The following is a 23580-nucleotide window of genomic DNA, read 5'->3' as shown; positions in this document are numbered from 1 at the left end:
CTTGTGTTTCTGCTCATCTCTTTTTCTGTTCTCTTCTTTCCTTCAGTGATTCTGCTTGTTAACAGGCTTATTAAGGCTGAAATGACTCCATATTTAATATACACAGGTTTTGTGGCTCAGATAAGGTTGGCTGTGCTCTTGGCTGATATGTGGCATTGCTATGGCCTGCTTGTGGCCCAGATCTGGCAAACAGGAGTGATGCGCCCAAGTGCCATCATTCCACGCTGCATGTGGGCCAGATCCGCATTCCACAAGTTCCAGATGTGGGCCGGATCTGGGCCGAAACAATGTTGCTATCTGGGACAGACACTGAATAACTTTGTTACCTGTATGTGACTAAGGGGTTCTTAAAGCTGCTCATTTGTACACTCTAGGATTTGATACACTTGACTTGTGGTTTAGTTTTCTTTAAAAGTTCTTCTAATAAGGCTAATATCCAACTAGGTGGATGTTCATGAAAATATTTTCCTAAAAATGTTGGTATATTGAACCATATTTGCACAAAATATTATTTTGTGTTAATAAAATTTCAAAATTGTGTTATATTTTCCTTAGTTTTTTGTATATTTTCTGTCCTAAAGAGCCTATATTATGATTTTATTTTATTTTATTTATATATATATATATATATCATAAAAGAGATCTAAAGCAATAGATATGTCAATATAATACAGTTTATCAATGTTGAGATTTATTTTGCATAATTATATTTTTTCAGCACGTTTAAATGTAAAATTTGTAATTTTCATACCTTAAGCTACCTACATGGCACTGCTATCATGCATTTTTGTGGTCAGGGGGCATGCCTGTTTTGAAAAATAAACATTAGAATTGGTGCCCTTTTTGATACCAATTTTCTGCCCGCCTCACGGACTATTTGTTCAGTTTCCCGCCTTTGTTCAGTTTCCATGGTTACCGTCATTATTAGTTCATTGGTTTTCAGCTGTTTGTCATTTATTAGCTCATTTCAGTTTGTTATTTAAGCCTTACATTTGTCTTTGCTCTTGGTCCAGTCTCTGTTATGTTGAGATGTGTTTGCACTGCCTGTTTGCTTACTTTTTGAGAAAGAATTAAACTTATAAGTGTTTTGTGAGAACCTGAGTCGTCTGTCTTTAGCTTCCCTGCATGCATCGTTACAGAAGTCTGGACCAAAGCTGAAAGATGGATCTCAAGGTACTGCCAATTACAGTGGTCACAGTACCCCCAGATCCAACAACAGCACCTGTCAAAATGGATGAAGCGGGTGAGATCTTGTACTCCATTTATCAAAATAGCTGTAAGATTGAATCCTACCTAGAGGAGTTCTGAGAGTACAGCCATCTAACTGCTAAAGGATCAGCAGCTGATGGACTTATTTTGAAGTGGATTAGACCCACACTTCACCTCGTGGATGCCACCGGGAAATCCAAACATGACCCTTGAATGTTACCTGGACTCTGTGTTGAGATGGTGTGGCACACCGTACACGGTCAGCACCATTCAGTCATCCCGGTTCACGGCAATCCATGATCCTCTACTAGAGCCTCGTCCCAACATGGCCGCCCTTCCAGAGTCTCGTCCCGTCGAGGCCGCCGCCACGCCTAAGCCCGTTCTCATGAGATAAACCCCAGAGACTGTTTCCTGGAGTTAGCTCTGGTGAATGATGTGTTGACTATTGTGGCCATGTTGTGTGTGTGTGGGCTGCACATACATCGGCCTCAGCAAAGATGGCTGCAGCCATGCCAGAGTCTTCAGCCAAGATGGCCACCACTGTGCCTGAGAATTTGCCACCGTTTGTTTTGGGGGGATGGGCTATCTGTCCATGGAGACTGTCCCCGAGACGCTCAGCCCTGAGCTACCGTCTCCGCCATGGTCGCCTGAAGGGCTATCTCCGCCCTGGCCCCCTGAGCGGCCTTCTCCGCCATGGCCGCCTGAAGGGCCGGCTCCGCCCTGGTGGCTGCCAATTTGCCCTAAACCACCCATTGTCAGCCTCCAGGGCGCCCACCCTCCCACACCTTGGGTTTTCTTTTGCTCCCCACCCTCCCTCCCTCCTCAGTTGGACTGTTGACTTCTGCTGATTGTATCAAAATTCAGTTATGTTAATTTGAAGATTATCACAATAAACAAAATGTGTAAGAACCACAAGCTGTTGTTAGTCATAGACCATATACTTGGGGGAAAACGTTCTTCGACTATCCTTATAATGTGATTTTTATTTTAATGCTTTTGGAATGTTTGCGTAAAACATTGTGAGAACAATTTTAGAAAAATGTCCTTAGTGTTATTTGTCAAAGTTTAAGTCAAAAAATATTTTGGTGTGTGTAGAGCTTTTCACAATACACATTGTTTTAAAGCAGCTTTACAGAAAATCATGATGTTATAAATGTCTTAATCTTCATACCTTATTGACGCATTTAGCATATTCCCAGCTCAGGGAATGTTCTCAGAACTTTAGCTAACGTTCTGGCAAGATTCTCTCAAAGTTATGAACAAACTTTCTTCCAGTAACATTAATAGAACATTTGTTCTAAGCTATCTGGTCTTTAAAAAAAGTTCTCAAAATGCTAGCACAAAAATGTTATTTATATATTGTTCATGGAAAATACTTTTTTGGAATGGTTTAGTTGGACGTTCATCTAAATTTTTAGAATTTTCAAAAAAACATTCAGAAATAACTTAACAGGAATGTTAGCAAAACATATAGTTTACTGTGATAAAACACTCCACTTTTCTAAACCAGAATATAGTTTTTGTTGGGGATAAATGTAAAACTTTAAGAACAAACAAACTCTTAATAATTAAACACTAGATATTGTTCTTATATCTAGTGTAAATTAAATGTTTCTAATAGTTAAGTGTTCCAAAAGCACAGTTCTCTATAGTTCTCAATAGAGAAACTAAAATTAATGACCAATGTGTGTTAGCTATGATTTTTTTATTATTATTAAGGTATCACACCATTAGCTTAGCAACATGGTAACATCAACCCTATTTAGTCCTTAGGGTGGACGCCAAATTGAATTATATGCGAATGTAAATGAAGCAGTGAGGGCTAGACTTACCGCCTTTACAAAGAACTCACCTTCCCCTATAAAAAGTTTTTGAAAAGATGTTCATGAGCTGAACAATTGTCATTGATGTTGTCTACATAGAACAATCCTGTTGAGTCACTCATGAGGTTTCAACCAGACAACTAGGTTTTAAGTAAGCTAACACTTACTGTACTTTGTAAGTTTATATCTTCCTATTAAGCTACAATGTCACTGTAAAAGAAAACAGATCAAATCTACTAATTTAAACACTCTAAAAGAATCAAATGGGGGCAGATCAAAACCGAGAGAAAGGACAAATCTGCGTCATTCATTGTCTAGCTTTATCTTGCTGCTCTTGTCCTGTAAGGATTAGATTTCAGGAATGGGAATAAATAGGGATAATCTTCCGGCCACAAAAGAGAGGCTTCTCTTTCATGTGAGGTGAAATACTAGATCTCCTGGAGTCCGGCTGAAGCCCGAGGCACTGCAGATTCCCTCCCGACAACAGAAGAGTCTCGTAGATGATCCGCAACCTCACGTGTTGATTTCCCCTCTGGACAGTGACGGGAGCTGCAATTGAACAATGGGGATTGTTATATCACAAATGCAAATACCACAAAAACCATCCCCTGGAAAGAGCTAGTGACCTAAATGCATAGGTACTGTCAGCTGATACTGCAGTGGGAAAGGCCCTAAGGATAGGACCAAATATAACTTCTCAAATCAGCATGACAGTGTGTTAGATGCATCTAAACTGCTTTGATCACAAAGTTACTTAGTCATTTTAAAAGATTGTTCGATTTAAAAGTATGTTTTAAACTATTGTTGTAGTTTCTTGGTGTTATGAGTAGTTTTTTAGAGAATCACTAGGGTGTTCTGGGCGATTGCTGAGTGGTTGCTTACATGACCTAAGTCAAAAGAGTGCAAGTCTCTAATTTGAACTGATTTGAGGTAACAGACAGGATGCAGAGTTGTATTTCACATTTGAATTAAAGGAAGTCAAATTAAAATGATTAAAAGACTTTCACAGAACTTGTTAGAGTATATATATATATATATATATATATATATATATATACACATACACACACTCACCTAAAGGATTATTAGGAACACCATACTAATACTGTGTTTGACCCCCTTTCGCTTTCAGAACTGCCTTAATTCTACGTGACATTGATTCAACAAGGTGCTGAAAGCATTCTTTAGAAATGTTGGCCCATATTGACAGGATAGCATCTTGCAGTTGATGGAGATTTGTGGGATGCACATATAGGGCACGAAGCTCCCGTTCCAACACATCCCAAAGATGCTCTGTTGGGTTGAGATCTGGTGACTGTGGGGGCCATTTTAGTACAGTGAACTCATTGTCATGTTCAAGAAACCAATTTGAAATGATTCGAGCTTTGTGACATGGTGCATTATCCTGCTGGAAGTAGCCATCAGAGGATGGGTACATGGTGGTCATAAAGGGATGGACATGGTCAGAAACAATGCTCAGGTAGGCCGTGGCATTTAAACGATGCCCAATTGGCACTAAGGGGCCTAAAGTGTGCCAAGAAAACATCCCCCACATCCATTACACCACCACCACCAGCCTGCACAGTGGTAACAAGGCATGATGGATCCATGTTCTCATTCTGTTTACGCCAAATTCTGACTCTACCATCTGAATGTCTCAACAGAAATCGAGACTCATCAGACCAGGCAACATTTTTCCAGTCTTCAACTGTCCAATTTTGGTGAGCTCGTGCAAATTGTAGCCTCTTTTTCCTATTTGTAGTGGAGATGAGTGGTACCCGGTGGGGTCTTCTGCTGTTGTAGCCCATCCGCCTCAAGGTTGTGCGTGTTGTGGCTTCACAAATGCTTTGCTGCATACCTCGGTTGTAACGAGTGGTTATTTCAGTCAAAGTTGCTCTTCTATCAGCTTGAATCAGTTGGCCCATTCTCCTCTGACCTCTAGCATCAACAAGGCATTTTCGCCCACAGGACTGCCGCATACTGGATGTTTTTCCCTTTTCACACCATTCTTTGTAAACCCTAGAAATGGTTGTGCGTGAAAATCCCAGTAACTGAGCAGATTGTGAAATACTCAGACCGGCCCGTCTGGCACCAACAACCATGCCACGGTCAAAATTGCTTAAATCACCTTTCTTTCTCATTCTGACATTCAGTTTGGAGTTCAGGAGATTGTCTTGACCAGGACCACACCCCTAAATGCATTGAAGCAACTGCCATGTGATTGGTTGATTAGATAATTGCATTAATGAGAAATTGAACAGGTGTTCCTAATAATCCTTTAGTATTATTATATATCCTCTGTATATATATATATAAAAAAGTACTGATTGATACCTCATACATATGTTATCATATGCATATATATATATATATATATATATATATATATATATATACTGTATTTATATATTTATATTTATTTATTTTTTCTAAGTATTGATTGATACCTCATACACATGTTATCATATGCACAACAAATGGGGTATTGTATTGTATTTCATTATATTTATTCGGTTAAAGGGTTAGTTCACACAAAAAATAAAAATTAATTCACCCTCATCAAGACTTTTTTCATCTTTGAAACACAATTGAAGAAATTTTCTCTCATAATTGTTGCCCATCCATTGAAAGTCAATGCAGCCAAAATCTGCATGCTTCAAAAAGTACAAAATGACGTTGTAAAAGTAATCCATATGGATAGAGTGGTTTGATCCAAGGCTTCTTGGATTAAACTGGAAGCTCAAACGTGACATACAAGAACCGATGAGGTTTGTTCTCGCATGTCAAGAAAGTACAGTTAAGCTTCCATTTATCATATTTGATTGTGCATTGTTCAATGTTTATATGTAAGGTGATCGTGCCTCTTCAGAAGTCTTGGATTAAACCGCTCAATATTTATACAATAAAATATCTTCATGATTTTTTATGTCTTCAATGAAGGGACAGAAATCGCTTTGGTTTCATTTAAAAATATATTTTTTCATATGGGTTTGGAACGACATGAGGGTGATTATTTGATGATGGAGTTTTAATTTGTTTTGGGTGAACTAACCCTTTCATATTACAAACCATGGTGGATAAACATGTCATATCCCAGACTGCTCTAATTTACCGTAAAGTCTTCAAATGGTGCCAAACAGTTATCTCTGTGTATTAATGTAGTGGACATTTTGTGGTCAGTGGTTTTGTTTATGACCTTAAAGCACAACTCTTCCCTTAAATTTGTTGCATTCAGGGTATGAAAGTATGTTTTCAACTAACATTTAATGAACACGCCATGGTCCAAAGGTAACAATGCTGCAAACTAGTGAAAATAAATTGTACAGCTTTCTTGTACCATGTGTCATTATCAACAAGAACATAGTGTTTAGGCACAGAATTACTTGCAGTCAGAGATTGTCGTGACTGATTACTGTATTTGCATGTTCACCTGGCAGATATTTTCTCACCAAAACACTTAATAGCTTAATGCAAAACCGATGAATGTAATACATTTCGTAATCCTCTAAATCTGCCTTTGTTTTTCCCTGGATTTCTGCAATTTAACAAGTGTTTTTTTTAATGCTGTTCACACAGTGCTTTTGACACGCCAAGGCTCCTTTCGGCTGAGTTAGATGGCTTTTAAAATTTGCACATGACTATCCTTCATTACATTAAACAACATGGTATGTTGTTACATTAGACTCTGAATCAGTCTTCTAGGGTACAGTAGAAATACGTTAATGGGGTTAGTTCATCCAAAAATGAAAATGTCATTATTTACTCATCTTTCCAGAGGCCTGTTGCATGAAGCTGGTTTAATCACAAACTCTGGATCAATCCCTGAGTTGACAGAGAATTATTTTTTACCAGGATGTTGATCCAGGATCAACAAAATATGTTGACCCAGTAACTCCGGGTCTAACTCTGCAAAATCTGGACGTGCGAGCGAGCGTTGTGAGCCTGCTGAAGGTTGGATTTGTATGGTTTTGACAACTCTAAACGTACTCTGAAACTCAGAGTTTGTTCAACTAGCTTCATGCAACAGGCCTCCAACCTGTGTGACTTTCTTTCTACACAAAAGGTGGATTTTTGAAGGATTCACTGCCCACTCAAATGTATAGTCAATAAAGTACTATGAAAGTGGTCTATGACTTGAATGCTTTCATTTTTCTAAAGTCTTGAAGCTAAAGATGAATCGATCTAAATTTAAGTCATTATACACTGACATTTTTTACATGAAAGTTCATGAGAGAAGCAATGTTTGATTCAAGACCGAATGTTTCATGTAAGTCATATCTTTTCAATAAATCCTTGATCCACTTCACAAAACCCGATTCATTTAGGAATATCTGACTGACTGATCTGGTGGGTGCTTCCCAAATGCATCTTTATGCGCCAACTATTGCATTTTGCCACTTACTGTATTGGGAGCAGTATGCTAGCTGGAGCCGTTTACCTCCAGTCTTTGTGCTAAGCTAGGCTAGCGGTGGGTGGGTCAGACAGAGTTACGGCACGCTTGGAGATGAGAAGGGTATGTATGGATTTATCTAATTCTGTGGGATACGATGAATAAGCTAAAGTCCCAAAAAGTCGGCATGTTCCTTTAACGTATTGATTCAATTCTTCAGTCACAATGTTAGCTCACTGGAGGGAAAGATTATCAGTGAATAATGACTTATAGTTTGTTCTGTTCATCACAGCATCTATCGTATGGCTTTAGAAGACTTAAAGAGTTAGTTCACCCAAAAATGAAAATTCTGTCAGTAATTACTCACCCTCATGTTGTTCCAACCCCGTAAGACCTTTGTTCATCTTCGGACCACAAATTAAGATATTTTTGATTAAATCTGAGTGCTGGATCACTTCTCCATAGGCTTCTAAGACACTATAACTTGCTGGCCCAGAAAATGTATTAAAGACATCGTTAATATAGTCCAAGTGACTCCAGTGGCTCAATCTTAAGTTTATAAAGCGACGAGAATACTTTTTGTGCGCAAAAAACAAACAAAAATAATGACTTTATTCATTTCCTTCTCTTCTTCTTCTTGTTTAATGGCGATTAACTCCTAAGGAGCATTATCGCCACCTACTGTGCTGGATGGCAAATTAACCTTGGGTGATAACATTTCCTTCTCTCTGGGCCTCGAGTCTTTTCACGTAGTGTTTAAAGCGCTAGTTCACTTTGAAATTAATTTTTGATATGTTTTAGCTTACCTCAAGGGCATCCAAGATGTAGGTGTCTTTGTTTCCGGCGCGGGCGGGTATAGATATAAACAGATCCGTCAGATCATTTGGACGTGTGCTGTTTTCAAGAGATAACAACGATATAAATACTGTTCGTTTTCTCACACAAACCGCTCGTTTCGTGTCTTAGGCCATCAATGTGTACTTATGATGGGGACTTGTTTCATTTGGACGATGGGGAATTGTTTTCATTTGGACTCTGTGCTTGTGTTTTGAGACAATGACCATCGACCTGCATTATATGACTGACAGACAAGAACGGTTTGACCTAAAAATATCAAAATTGAAACTACTGCGGAAACAAAGACACCTACATCTTGGATGCCCTTGAGGTAAGCTAAAACATATCAAAAATTAATTTCAAAGTGAACTATCCCTTTAAGCGTAGCGCGTCTTGTGTTGCACGTCACCACGTAGGCTCACTATTGGGCGACGCTGGTCATGTGTGTGATACGTGGTGATGTGCAACACAGACGCGCTACGCTTAAACACTACGTGAAAAGACTCGAGGCCCAGAGAGAAGGAAATGAAAAGTGGAATAAAGTCGTTATTTTTGTTTGTTTTTTCGCACAAAAAGTATTCTCGTCGCTTTATAAACGTAAGATTGAGCCACTGGAGTCACTTGGACTATATTAACGATGTCTTTAATACATTTTCTGGGCCAGCAAGTTATAGTGTCTTAGAAGCCTATGGAGGAGTGATCCAGCTCTCAGATTTAATCAAAAATATCTTAATTTGTGTTCCGAAAATGAACGAAAGTCTTACGGGGTTGGAACAACATGAGGGTGAGTAATTACTGACAGAATTTTCATTTTTGGGTGAACTAACCCTTTAAATGTACTTGAAGCGAAATCATAGAACGAACTGGTGTGACGTCATTATGATCAAAATCAGGCCAAAACGTAGTTCATTTGGAGATTGAAACCAGAAAAGTCTAACTGCTATTGGTTTCATGGCGATGATGTCATATGTAGATGTGGCTCTGGGGCTCTGCCTTCTTTGATATGGAAATCTTCGGGTCAGTCCGTCACGGTAAAAACCTGAGTAAAAACACACTGGAGAGCCACTTTAAAATAGAAATTGAAGGTGTCATTTTAACTGAAAGTTATACTGACACTGTTTTGTTTTGTTCACATTTAATACTGTAAATATATTTGCTTTAAAGTAATCTATTGTATAAAATGCTATATAAATAAACGTGACTTGACTACAGTGCAAAATTGGGCAGAGTTTGTGCAAACATATCCTCATAACTATGATCAGATAGCGTGAAGACTGTTTTTAGTGGACCTTCAGACCAGTTTTATATTGAACAGTTGCCAGGACATTCTTGAGTTACACAAACAGTATGAAAGAAACTCATATGGGTTTGGAATCAGAACAACATGAGGGTTAGTAAATATTACAGCATGTTCAATTTGGAGTTAACTGTGCCTTTAAAACAAACTATGACAAATCTGAATTCATGCTTTGAATTGATTCATGGATGCATGAATCAAAATTTGCCACAGTGTTGAGCTCCACAGAATGCACAGGGTAATTTCAGGCCGCATTTCATCACCCATGAATGTTATAGCAGCATAGTAGCCTACTACTTTGTTTACTGTTCTCTCTCACAAATATATAAAAAACGCCCACATCCTGGGCCTCCATCACCAATCTAACACTGAAGACGGCCTGCTCAGATTACATCTCTGGGAAATGCTTTAGTCACACCGACAAACGCCCGCACAACATTCCAGCAGCGTGACAATGCACACTCCTCCTACTCCCTCTCTTTCTCTGCACTTCACTCTTACTTTCACTCCTTTCAAATTAACTACTGTTGTCTTTTCCTGTCTTCTGGCTCAGTGAATAAGGTCCTTATCCATTTCCAGCTATATCGTGGGCTGTATTTAATTCTTCCCTTGTGCTTAACACTTGTTTAAAAGGAATAATCCAATGCAGATAAACAGCTTTGCAAAGAAACACCCTTAAGCTTTGGCCTGAGTGTCAGTGAGTTCGTCTGAGACTCTTGTTTAGTGATATAAAGCATTTTTGCATGTTTAATGAAGCTCATATTTTGCTTTTTTAGTTTAGGAGACTTTGGATGTGCGCTGTAAAAACATTTGAGATCTCCGGTATGTGAATTTGTTAAAGAAAGAAGATACTTTGAAAATGTTCATACAATGAAAGTCAATAGGGTCAAATGGTTTTGGGCCTAAAACATTCTTCAAAAAATCTTCTTTTATATTCCACAGAAGAAAGGAAGTCATGCAGGTTTGGATCAACATGAGGGTGAGTAAATTATCACAGATTTGTTCCTTAACTGTTCCTTTATGTTCAAATCTGTGACTTTTGATAGCACATTTTGGTATCTCAACAAATCGGAGCCAAGTTTGCAACATTTTTGAAAACTCTCCCGAAGCGTCTCCATTTGCACTATACGGTGTCCTTTCTGTTTATCACACATGCCTGATTTCTTGCAGCTTTAACAAACATTTCTGGCCTACACAAATCACACCAGATGTGTCTATCTGTTCCAGTTCCTTAAACCTCCCAGATGTTGTGGGGTCTCTAGACACAACAGTTTTGGCACTGTTTTTTGTACAAAAATGTTGTGTATGACAGCGACCTGGATTTTCTTGTGAAATTATGTCTTTTATCTCTTTTCTGTGTTACATAAAACAATATATGAGCGTAATAGTCATAAGTCCATAGAGCAGAATTCCACGATCAATCATATTTTAAAACACGAAGCCCTTATCTGGCCAAGGGCCTCTTGTGAAATAACATACCACAGTGTGTAAACCAAAATAAATCACCGCACTCCCTTTTCCCCTTGATTTTTTTTTTCTCTTTCGCTGTTTCTCTCTTTCCCTCTTTATCATGCATGGGTATGTCTACAATATCAGCAATGAGATTCAACAAGTTGCAACATTCTGGCATAAAAACACTATTGAGAATTAAACCAACTCATTTTCAATAACAAAACACATCATCAGTCTGGGGAAAACTACAGTTCCTGCCAAGGTCTCTGGGCTCTGGGTACAACAGGGCAAAAAGTCCATATGACTGAATATTGATGAAGAAATAAAATGAGTGCAAAAAGAAATGGACTTTTTAACCCCTTCAATTAGGGGACTTCCTATCCCAAATACTATCCCCCAACTTATTTGCATTAACAAACATTAGATCATGGCACAAACAAGCCCAAAATCATAGGTTTGATTCCCAGGATTGATTCTGTATGCAGATGTTCAGTCAAATTTCTTGAATACAAATTGATAAAAGCTTCTGCCAAATGTAAATATGACAGTTACTGAAAAAACCCCAATTGAATTAATCACCCTGAACAAAGTAAAAAATCACAATCAAGTCTTTGTCTGAAACATGCATGTGTAATAGGCTAATTGTCATTAGCTACATAAATCTGCAAATAAATAAATAATAATATTAGGTACGCCTGTTCTACTGCTCGTTAACGCAAATATGTAATCATCCAATCACATGGCATCACCTCGCACAACAATCTCTCGGGTTTACAGAGAATGGTCAGAAAAGGTGTAAATATCCAGTGAGAAGCAGTTCTGCTGGTGAAAGTGCCTTGTTGATGTCAGAGGTCAGAGGTGAACGGCCAGACTGGTTTGAGCTGATGGAAAGGAGGAAACAGTAACTCAAATAACCACTCTTTACAACCGAGGTCTGCAGAAGAGCATCTCTGAACAAACAACACGACAAACCTTGAAGCAGAGCTACAGCAGCAGAAGACACACCGGTGACACTCCTGTCAGATAACAACAGAAACTGAGGCTACAGTTCACTCGGGATCACCAAAATTGGACAATAGAAGATTGGAAAAACGTTGTCTGCTCTGATGAGTCTCGATTTCTGCTGTGACATTCAGATGGTCGGGTCAGAATTTGGCATGAACAACATGAAAGCATGGATCCGTCCTGGTTGTGGTGTAAATAGTGCAGGGGATATTTTTTATTGGCACACTTTGTACCAATTGAGCGTTGTTTAAATGTTAAACCAAAATGTTAAATTGGTAGCGAATTCGCATCTCATTCATGTTTTCCGATGACCTGCTTACGCCCCATTCTGGTTAAGGTTAAGGGGTGATGTTAGAGGTGAAACTTTATGCTTAGTTTTTTTTTAAACAATCCAACAAATTCATACAAATTCGCTACCAATTTGCAAAAACATAGAGACAAAAAAAAAAAGTAGAGGCAAGATATGAGGAACAGCAGTTGGCATTACAGGGAAAGCTAATGGTCACACATATAACATCACAGAAGAAAAACATTTGGACGGCAGCAACATTTCCTATAGAATGGAAAAGAAGAAGCTCAAACTGCAGATTATTTGAATCCGTCTGAACCAAATATAAGCAGTTAATTCAAATGGCTTTGGGAATTAACTATAATAAACTCACTGCAAACATGAACCCAATGGCACCATGATTGAAGCAGAGAAATCTGTTAAGAATAAGCACCAAATGATAAATCCCTGGTGCATAATAGATCACTAACACGCAAAAAAAACCAACATGTGCATCATCAGGATAGAGCTGTTATGACGTTGACAATGAACTCATTGTACTGCCTTCATTAAAAGCTGAGGGAAACTGGTTCTGATTATTTTTGAAAGACAAAAAAATGTTTTCGGGTGACTCACTATGAGTAAAGACAGGCATGGCTTTGGTGCTTATACATTTTCAGGCATGATGATTTAGACACGAGTCATGCGCGAACGTGGCCTGCTGCGACCTGTAGAGCATCAGTATCATGCAAGTGTGATTTCAGGCCATCTCCAAGGCCACAGCCTCAGCCTCAGATGCCCATACCGAGGTAAATCAGGACACGGCAGATGATAATAAGCATAAGCTATAAGCGACAGCTGCCTGGGGACACGTTCTCCGGTTTCATATCAATGCATGAACATAAGTGGAAGTCCTTTCACACAGGTTTGAATCTAAAAGCTGTTTCACATTAGCAATGCTGCTCTGAAATAGGCTCTAACCTGAAACAGCTACACAGCTAACCACAGTTTCTGAACGCCTCTCGGGCGCCACAAACCTAGCCGTTGTTCTGTTACTTTCCATTTCCTCTGACACTTTTTACACTTGGGAGACAGGAGAGAAGGAAACGTGTGCATCTTTACATTAGAGAACGTCTGTACAAAGGACTATCCATCTCTTTTCTTGTCTTGCTCCCATATGTTGCACATTACAGGCTAATCATATCCAGACTTGGAGCCATGGAATGTCACCACCTTGCTTTTGGTTTTATTTTCCATTGCGAGTTCTACTCTCACAGGAACAATCATATCTGACTCACATTCCGCTGACTTCACTGAATAATTTCAGCAATTAATCTCTGAGTTAATGTCATAAACGGAATAGGAAGCAAAACATGACCTATGGTCACGAGCGGGGACTATAACAGGACTAGTCCCTGCGGTCACCCACCCAAAAGACAAACAAAACTTAATTTGACTTGGCTGTTTGTGCCGGTTCAGGTTCTGAGTTTGTTGGAAGTCCTGCTCAAATCTGACCTTTTGTTCTGTAAATTCAGTCACATCCAGAACACATACTTTTATTGATGTGAAAATACATCAAAAACAACAAATGGGCTGTTGGGTAATTGGAAGGACTCAATTGAGCGGAGATTATGGTTTTCATGTGCTTCAGGGAAAACAAATTTTCCATGGAACAACCTTTTGGAAGTCCAAAATAAACTCATCCCTCATGAATCTCTAATAAAATGGAGAATACCTGAAACCAGACCTTCCCACCAGATACAACATGAAAAAAACATGTCTTCCCATTTGAAGTCCTTCCGTAATTCTAACACAATCTTTGAGTGTGATAAACGGTAAGCTATTTTAAATATTTCCCTCCAATACTGAGTTCAGGTACAGTAAATGTGGCATGTAAATAACCTTGTAATTTTTTTTTTTTTTTTTAGTTGAAAAAAACTGACGGTAGTGGTACAGTCTTTAGTGTCCTTGTTAGTGTGCCCGCCTCTCACAGTGGAGACCCCGATTTGAATCCCACTCAGAGTTGGTTGAGTAGGACCGGTTACATTTTCTGCCGTAACCAAGATAGGGGTGAGGTTTAGGGGGGTGAGTGGTATGTAGGCCAGAGCTGTGCATATAAACCTCACTCCCCTGATCTCAAGAGGCGCTCTAGCGACTGACGCTAGTGGCTACGGTCTTTAGCGTCCTTGTTAATGAACCTGCCTCCTATGCCGGAGGCCTCGGTTTGAATCCCGCTCGGAGCGGGTCGGGTATGACTGGTTACGGAAGTAAAAATAATTTAACAGAATCACAACGACTTGAAGGAATCGTTCACCCCAAAATGAATAAAGTAACCCATGTGTCATTTCAAATTGGTTTGGATTATGAGGTATGGACTACTGTTATGATACTTTAATGGTGCTTTTACATCCTTTTTAATGTTTGAAATAAAACATATATATATAAATAAAATAAAAAACTGTTTGAAACTTCCAATAAAAGTCATAAGAGTTTAGAACAACATGAGAGTGAAAAAAAAAAATGAATTTTTTTTTAAACATTTAAAATTTTGGGGTGAATTTAAAGGTTAGTAATTTCAAAAAAAAAAAAAAACGCTGTTGAAAGTGGATCAGACCAAGCAGCACAACATGCTTGTTGCCAATCAGCAGTAGGGGGTGTGTTCACTTATGATGGGGGAGGAGAGTGTGAGCCAATCAGCAGTAGGGTCCGTGTCCACTCATGATCGGGGAGGAGAGAGAGTGAGCAAGAGGGAGATTTGAAGAAAGACTGTAGAAAGAGAGATGGCTGAGAGACATTATAAGACAAATATCACTGGAAAAAGAAGGGTTATGATCAGGCAACAGCTTTAGGACCCACGTTAATATTAGAAAAGCTTTCCAGCGCTGGAGAGACCGAAGTGGGAAGGCCTGAAAACAGATGCGAGGTTGCGTTGTTTCTGCTCCATTTGTGAGCAATGTTTCAAAGGACCAAGATATGCTGTTGTTGTAACGTTAGCTCTTCGTAACAGGACAGTTTTGAGTGCTTCACTTCAGCTATGATAAAGAGACATACTCTCTTACATTATGTGCATTTTGGGGGCGGAGCAATGAAGGGAGGTGTGTGTTTGTTTGAGTTGATTTCAAATATCAACAATGTTTCTCAGAAATCGCTTACTGCACCTTTAATTCTAAAGAAATATACTGATGTTTTGACTTTTGTAGTTCATCAAACGATTAATTATGTCATTTACTCACTGTTATGTCTTTCCAAACCTGATACTTTGAAACTAAATGAATAAATTCAGTTGATCCAAACAACTGAACCCTGTTGCAAACAAAACATTTTTTAAAAATAATCTTCTGTGTTCCTCATTAGAAAGAAAGCCATGGGTTTGGAACAACATGAGAGTGAGTGAGCTACTGCTTTAAAGTAACTTTTATTTCATTAGCATTCTGCCATGAATAAAATATCTAAGCATGATTACTAAAGTCTAGATACAGAAAACAAGCTGAAATAGACTTTGAAAAGCACTTCTGTGAATACTTTGGATACAGCTCTAAGGCTCTGATAAAAATTGAAACCAAAGGTCAGGGTCTTTGGCGAGGGACAAAGCATTGAGGACAGGAGGTCCTGATGGGTCAGCTGAATCTGCAGAAATTATTTTCGGGGAATGTTTGGAGAAAACAACACAAAGGAAACCAGAAACTATAAGAGACATGCTAAACATGCCAATGCCTGGGTTTACAGGATCAAGACCCTGGAAGCAGTAAAGGATGCTGGCTTCTGTTGTCCAGCATGAACTGTATACTGTGCGTCCATTTCATCAATCAATGCCTTTGAGTTAGTTTGCCTTAAAAAAAAAAAATAAAAAAAAAATGTTTTAAAAAAAAAACTCTATCATTGAAGGAAATGAAAATTAAGGAAAAAACAATCTATGCACATAACAAGCTTTTGACTAATGCATATTTCAGAGATAAGGAAATGACTAAATTACATGCTAAATAAAAAACCTAAATAAAAATGACTAAATCAAGCCAAATTATTTTATGCATCTTTCACGTTCCCTCACTCATGCATTCTTTCCTTCACTTCATTCTTTAAAATGTTCGGATCAAGGAACAATAAATAAATAAATACCATGCTTTCCTTCTTTTTTTCCTTCCTTTCCTATTTTATGATCATATTTTTAAGGCAAGACACCCCAGGTGAATAGGGTAAAAAGTAATAACTAATAGATATCACCATACTTCCCAGTTGATTGATTACATTAGGAATTGCAAAAAAGTATAATATAGTATTAAATATGCAAATTATGCATTATATAGCCTAATTAAATATGCACTAATTTGCATACATTTCTAGAACAAAAATCTGAACATTGGATAAAGCCAAGTTCAAAATTCTTGTTTATTTTTATTTTATTTTTTTAAATATTAGTCAAAGAAGGGTTGGCAATATTGGATATCTCTTTTTATCACTACATAAATCAGAAAATACTGTCATTTTAGGAATAAAATGTTGTCTAGTATTATGCAAATTATATATGTACAAACCCCTGTGTAAAAACCTTCAGAATATAGATAGGAATAATACTGTTTGGTGTATGTAAGTGCTGCTGAAGTGGAGATTTCTGAGATTTCTGCAGGAGAAAAAAACAACGAAACGGCCTTTTGAGAGACTGTAATTGAAATCTTCAGACACAAATAGATAAAATGCTATAAAATATACACTTAAGAGTATTTTGGATGTTTCCTTCCACTAGTCTAAAAAAAATCAAAAAAAAAAAAAAAATCAAAAAAAAAAATTTTTTTTTTGAAAAGCCAAAAAAAGAGAAAAATCTCAAAACTGACAGATGCATGAAAAAAACAAAAAACAAAAAAAAAAGGCTATTTGGAGCCTTTAAATAAATTATAAATGAATACAAAATCATTGTATATTCAAATGTAGCCTACGTGATTTTCAAAAAATATACGGAAACATTAAACATTTAAACTGATTTTATATTAATATAGTGTACAATAGCCTACAGTTTATTTGCTTATACACTGAGACCACTAGAATAGTAAAAAAAAAAAAAAAAAAAAAAAACATTCATGATATTATGACTTCGGCTACTAATGGTGAAATGTCACCTCTTACTTTAAATAGTCAAATTCATATTTGTGTTGTTTGATTTAAATATAACAGCTATATTTGGAATGCACTGAATGGGTTAAGTAAAACGCTCGGGAAGAACTCCAGGCTGTGATTGAATGTATGGTAATGAAGTTTCGTAGAAATGAAGTTTCGTAATCAGCTGAGTCTACATCACGTCAAAGCGCCAGAGAGACGTGCGGAACAGGGGCGTGGCCTGAAACAGCCCCGCCCACTCCGCCAGGAAGACTGCGCAAGTTTTTATAAAGGATATGCGCGCAAGTTTTGGCAGGACAGAGGGGGCTCTCTGCGGGGCAGAACTATATCAAAGACCCTTCAAACACAGGAATACTCCCACCGTGCCTTAACAAACCATCTGTTTGTCAACTTTTAAGTATTTTCAACAACTCCCGATTCCACAATGACTGCAGCCGTCGTGTCTTCTTTCTTCGATTACGAAGTGACGAATAAGGTAATTAATATTTTTGTGGAAGTAGTTTTAAGCATTTTATCAGTTTACTTGAATGCGAAACAGATCAATATCTCATATAAATGCAGCAGTAGTTTGAGATGCTGTTTTCTACACCGATGTCAAACTTTTCTGGCTTATGTGTGTGTGTGTGTGTGTCTGCGAGTGAGTGAGTGAGAGAGAGAGAGAGCTAGAGAGAGAGAGAGAGAGGGAGAGAGAGAATCTTGCTTGTAAACTTGATCTAGTTTCGTGCATCTAATAATCGGCAGTCATCGATTGCTAATCGATTAAGGAAAGCTAATAGATTAGATTAGTTACATTCATCTGCGTTTATGCGTCATGCTTCACATAAAGGTTTGCATTATTTGCTCTCGATTCGATTATACACAACAGGGAAGGCCACAAATCTAGATTTGATTTGGAATAAAACGAGTTCTCTAACATGGGAAACATGGGTTAGACTTAGGCTAATGGATTTACTTGTATTGACCTTTTTTTAAACTGTAGCAGTTCTAACCTAAAATGAAGGCAATTTTATTGATTTATCGTATTACTTTAGTACTTTACTCTCCCTCAAGTTGTTCCAAAACCTGTACGAGTTTCTATCTTCTGCTGAACACAAAATAAGTAAAGACATGTTTAAGAATATTGGTAGCTAACCAGACTGTTGATTGTAGCCATTGACTTTCATAGTATTTTTCATTTTAATTTTTTTTCCTACTATGGAAGTCAATGGCTACCGTCAACTGTCTGGTTACCAGTATTCTTCAAAATATAATCTTTTTAGTTCAACATAAGACTCATGCAGGTTTGGAACAACATAACGGTGAGTAAATGATTACAGAATTTTCTTTATTGGGTGAATTATCCCTCTAACACAAAAGGAGATGTTAGGCTAATGTCATTAGGTGGCGTTTCGCTTTAATCAAAATGGATAATTGTTTTAAACACCTATGTTTAAGCAAAAGTAGTTGGTGAGCAATATTGTGATTCTTCTGAAGCCATCATTCATTTTAAACATAGTGTCGCCATCACGTGACTTGCGAGAGCCAGTAGTGTTTGGTATCAGTTAGGCTATATCCACCCTATAATGTTATGTCACATAATATTTTAATTGAACCTACTGCTAATTATGTTTGAGAGTTATTACTGATGGGAATATTATCAGTCAATTACGACTTTAATTTCTTACCATGTGCTGTCATTTTACCAAAAAATAAGTTTTGCTCACCATTTAGCATAGTAGGCTAGTTCATGGGGCAAGTAAAATACACAATTTTTTGGCATAAAACTTGATTCGCCACTTTTAAAAACCTGACACTCAGTGAACAAGATTAAAAAAAGATGCAACGAAATGGCCAAAGTTGTCTCAGACACATGTGACCTACCTAGAATTCAAACATAGCCTGGGTGGTCATTTTTATCATCCCCAATACATAAGACAGATTTTATTAAAATGCATATTTTCTCTTACCTTATAGAAAGCCAGAAAAAGTTATGAGGTTTTGTAACTTAATGAGAGTGTTTCGTAGTTATTGGTTTTGCAATAAATCATCATGCTAATGTGCACCATTTCAGATGACACATGAGTCTTGCACATTCAGTTTTATGACTTAATAAACCTTTCACTTTTAAAGAGATTGCTGTGTGGGTTAAAAGTGCTGGGTCATTAGTGTTATCTCTTAAAAACAGACCTTAGAGCTGACCTGAAGCCAGAAAATACCATCAGCGTGTAATAAACTCCCACTGGTGGTATTCGGGGCAAAGTGAGTCATAATCATGGCAAATTTTTGAGACATTGTTCTGTTTACTTCATTTTCAGAACAATAAGATGATGACCTACAACAGTCCCCTCTCCAGTCCCCATATACAGTCTGTCCCCTCCACCGGTGCCAATACCCCCTTTACCCCCACCGGGTCCCTGCTGGACAGGAAGGTGGTGGGTACCCCTTCAATGGGACTCTACCAGCGTCGCCACTCTGTGTCCGTTACCAGCTCCAAATCAATGCAGAACCAATATATTAACAGTCTCAAGATGGAAGGCTCGGTTTCCATGAATGGGAGCAGTAACAACAAGGAGAACCGCTTTCGTGACCGGTCCTTCTCTGAAACCGGGGAGCGTCTAAGGCCGAGCAACATCACGTGCATTAGTGCCAACGGAAACAGCCAGATCAACTCAAGCCGCTATAAAACCGAACTCTGCAGACCCTTCGAGGAGAACGGCACTTGTAAATATGGTGACAAGTGCCAGTTTGCCCACGGGATGCACGAGCTTCGTAGTCTAAATCGCCACCCCAAGTACAAGACCGAGCTCTGTCGCACATTCCACAGCATTGGTTACTGCCCCTACGGGCCGCGTTGCCACTTCATCCACAACGCAGAGGAGCGCCGCGGACCCCCTCCGCTCTCTGCCTTCAACAAGATGGAGCGCCCACGCCTTCATCACAGCTACAGTTTTGCCGGTTTCCCAAGCTCAGGTGGCTCCCAGGACAGCCCAACCTCTGTCACACCTCCGCCCATATTTTCCACCGAAGACATCAACGAGTGGCCCAGCAACCCCTTCACTTACTCGAGCCAAGAGCTCGCCAACCTGTTTGGGCCCAGTTTAGGTGGCACCACTGTTCCTGATCTGCCCGGTCCTCACTCACCTACCGCACCCTCCTTCTTCAGGCCCATGTCCGAGTCTCCACCAAGCCCTCCGGACTCCCTCTCCGACCAGGAGGGCTACCAGAGCAGCCTGGGCAGCCAGAGCGGATCTGAGTCACCCGTGCTGGACGCGACACGTCGCCTCCCCATCTTCAGCAGACTCTCTATCTCTGATGATTAAAACCTGCCCCTCAGAGATCTCAGGCCTTGAGAGGGACAAAGCAAAGATAGAGTAATTTTCCTCCTAGCAATCCCTTCCTGTCCTCGGTTTGTTTACAGCAGAGAAGTGGAATAAAGTACAGTGTTCTCGTAGCCACTGAGTCAAATCAGATACCATATTACCCTGTAGCGTCAACTTTGAGCATATACCCACGTCTTAACATGTCTGATGTAATGCAAAAAACCGACCCAGAACTGTTCGCCTCTAGGCCCGCTCAAATGTTGAGTGTCTCGGAATCCTCAGTGGAACATGTTAAACAAATCCCTATTTAGTTCATTTTGTTCAAACTAAAGAGCATAGTTTTTCCTAAATTGTTCAAGGATGTTCTTGTTCAAAGAATCTACTGAATATTATTGCAACGATGTGCTTTACAGACCTGAAAGTGCCACTTTTCTTGCAGAAAACTCTCGCCGGTAGATCGTCTGGACTTTAAGTGCCTATCAAACAATTACTTTCCTACTTTTCCAATCACGTCGATTTTTTGGAAACCCATCTTAGATTTGTATGAATCATTCTGAGAGATCTTTGTACGTCTAGTGGTGCTAAATGGTAATTATCCCTAGAACATGTGATCCCTTACGCTAAAATAGTGTCTGCTGGTTGTTGGATTATGTAAGAGAGAACATGTGTGAGAGAGGACATCTTTCCTTTATTCCTTCTGTTCATATTACCACTAAAGATGTGACTTCAGTGGCCACTAATTGTTTCGTCGTAAACAGATCGTTGAAATGTTATATCATTAATTCAATATTGTATTTCCCCTATTATTGTTATAATATAGTTGTTATTACATCATTACAATTATTGTTGGTATTTTCTGTTTGGAAATGAGAACTTTCAGACTGAAAGTTTTGCTTGTCAGTGCTTATTTAACTTATCAAAATGTATTTATTGCTGATTGTAAGCATTTTTTTTTATTTTGTTTGTATTTATCTGGATAATGAAACAATAGAATATATTTTCCTTTATGTTAAATTATGATCTTCCGTATTAATCGTAAGATTGTGAAGACCTTTTTCGTTAAGTTTCAACAGTTAATATATTATACTGCAATGACATTTTGTAACTACATTTTGATTTATTTTTAAAGTGAAGCTTAATTTAAAATGAGAATGCAAGAGGATTGTTTTGCATTTATTTATTCTTTTTCTCCCTAATGTTGGACTGCAGTTTCAAGATGTTTATGCCTCTATAATCCTTTATTATTTGGCTCCGACCGTCTAGAATGTAAACTGAGTTTTCTTGACAATAACAGTCCTGTGCCTGTGATTTTATAAATCTGATGTTTAGACTGGGATCCTCTCACTAAGACTTCTTTTGGTATGAACAAATCACAGACAATAAATGCATTATAGTACCAATCTCATGACCCCCGCGGTGGTCCAAACCTCTGATCTGACATGTCTAAAATGGACGGTTAATAAGGGAATTGTGAAATATGCATTTGTGTATTTATTTTGCCCATTTTGAAACCATGTTACGTACACCAGCAAGCATGTGTTGTTTTGATTTGTTATGACTCAAAATTCTTATTTATTTACAGATTTTGGACCACTTCTACTTGCTAAGTGCCTAACAGTACATTCCAAGAGTCTTGTACCTTTTAGGGTTGTAATCCAGAGTTCATTATATAGATTTTAGTGGAAATTCGAGGTTAACAGGATTGACATTGAGAGAGCTACATTTGAATGTGTCCTATGTTAGCAGCTATTGCTGTTCACATCAATATGTTTTCTTTTGTAACGACAGATTGCAGTTTAAACCAATAAAATACCTATTTATAAGCAAACCGACATTGTGTTTTATTTCCACACGAATGACAAGCTCGATAAATGTGACAAAAGAACCAAGAATGACTCTCGGAACTGTTTTTGTAAGTTTGGCAAAGCAAGGGTAATACACTCTAACGCAGCTGTGCTTATTATTTCATGCCATATTTTTGACATTCTCCCTGAAAAGAATTCTTATTCCTAAAAGCCACAAACTTGCATTCCACACTGATCCCAATACAGACGGGGGGCTGGGGGGTTGGGGGGGATGTTAATGAACCAGCTAAAATGCTCGAACTGCTTTCCTGGAAAAGTGCTCATACACAGGAAATCAAAATTCTGTCCCAGCCCAATAGTAAGGATGTGAAAGCCCCTAAACTATGTCTTTCCCTGGCACTGATGTCAATGGCTTTTGGAATCTCTGGGCTGCTTTCAAAAGTACTGGCAAAGACTGGACTACTAGATAGAAAGAACAGGCCTCTTGAGAACAGACAGTTTGTTACTGTAGCAACAGTCAAGGAGGGGTCTATGTGTTTGCTCCCTACGTCACTGAACAAGCATCCATGCTCTGCGAGCACTGTCAGTCCTTGCTGGGTTTAACATTTAAGTAATTTCCCTTGGAGAGAGAATACCAAGCTAAGTTCCTGAGGAAAGCTGTGATCATGAATACAATCATAGCAGATAGGAGCCAGATGGCCATTTGAGTAGTACAAAGTTTAGCATTTTCACTGCTTTAGCTTTTTGGTCTTGGAAAATCCTGCTGTCATTTACTAACCAAATTTTACTTTTTTTTTTTTTTTCATTTATAAAAAGTAGATATTTCAGTATATATTTAATTCAGTAGCTGCCTTTATATTTTAACTCTTTCCCTGCCAGCGTTGTTTTTTTTTTTTTTTTTTTTTTAATCATTTTCACAAAAGTTTTATGGCCCCCAGAATATTTTGTTGTATGGATATCTGAACATTGCAATATATCAAAAGAAAGAACAGACCCTCTGCTCTTATAGGGTTAGTTCACCCAAAAATGAAAATTCTGTCAGTAATTACTCACCCTCATGTTAACTCACCCCCGTGAGACCTTCGT

General features: G+C 38.4%; 1 protein-coding gene across 1 annotated transcript; it reads left to right on the top strand.

Annotated features, from left to right (window-relative positions):
• The first annotated feature begins 17669 nt into the window (after positions 1-17669).
• Positions 17670-22517, top strand: zfp36l1b (zinc finger protein 36, C3H type-like 1b). The gene is made up of 2 exons (XM_084433353.1): positions 17670-17865; positions 19685-22517. The coding sequence occupies exons 1-2, from the start codon at positions 17815-17817 to the stop codon at positions 20687-20689; spliced, it is 1056 nt and encodes a 351-aa protein (XP_084289479.1). The 5' UTR covers positions 17670-17814; the 3' UTR covers positions 20690-22517.
• Positions 22518-23580: the final 1063 nt, after the last annotated feature.

Source organism: Rutilus rutilus, assembly GCF_951802725.1.
Source record: "Rutilus rutilus genome assembly, chromosome: 15".
In the NCBI taxonomy this organism is placed as follows: domain Eukaryota; kingdom Metazoa; phylum Chordata; class Actinopteri; order Cypriniformes; family Leuciscidae; genus Rutilus; species Rutilus rutilus.
This window is presented reverse-complemented; position numbering and strand designations above follow the sequence as displayed.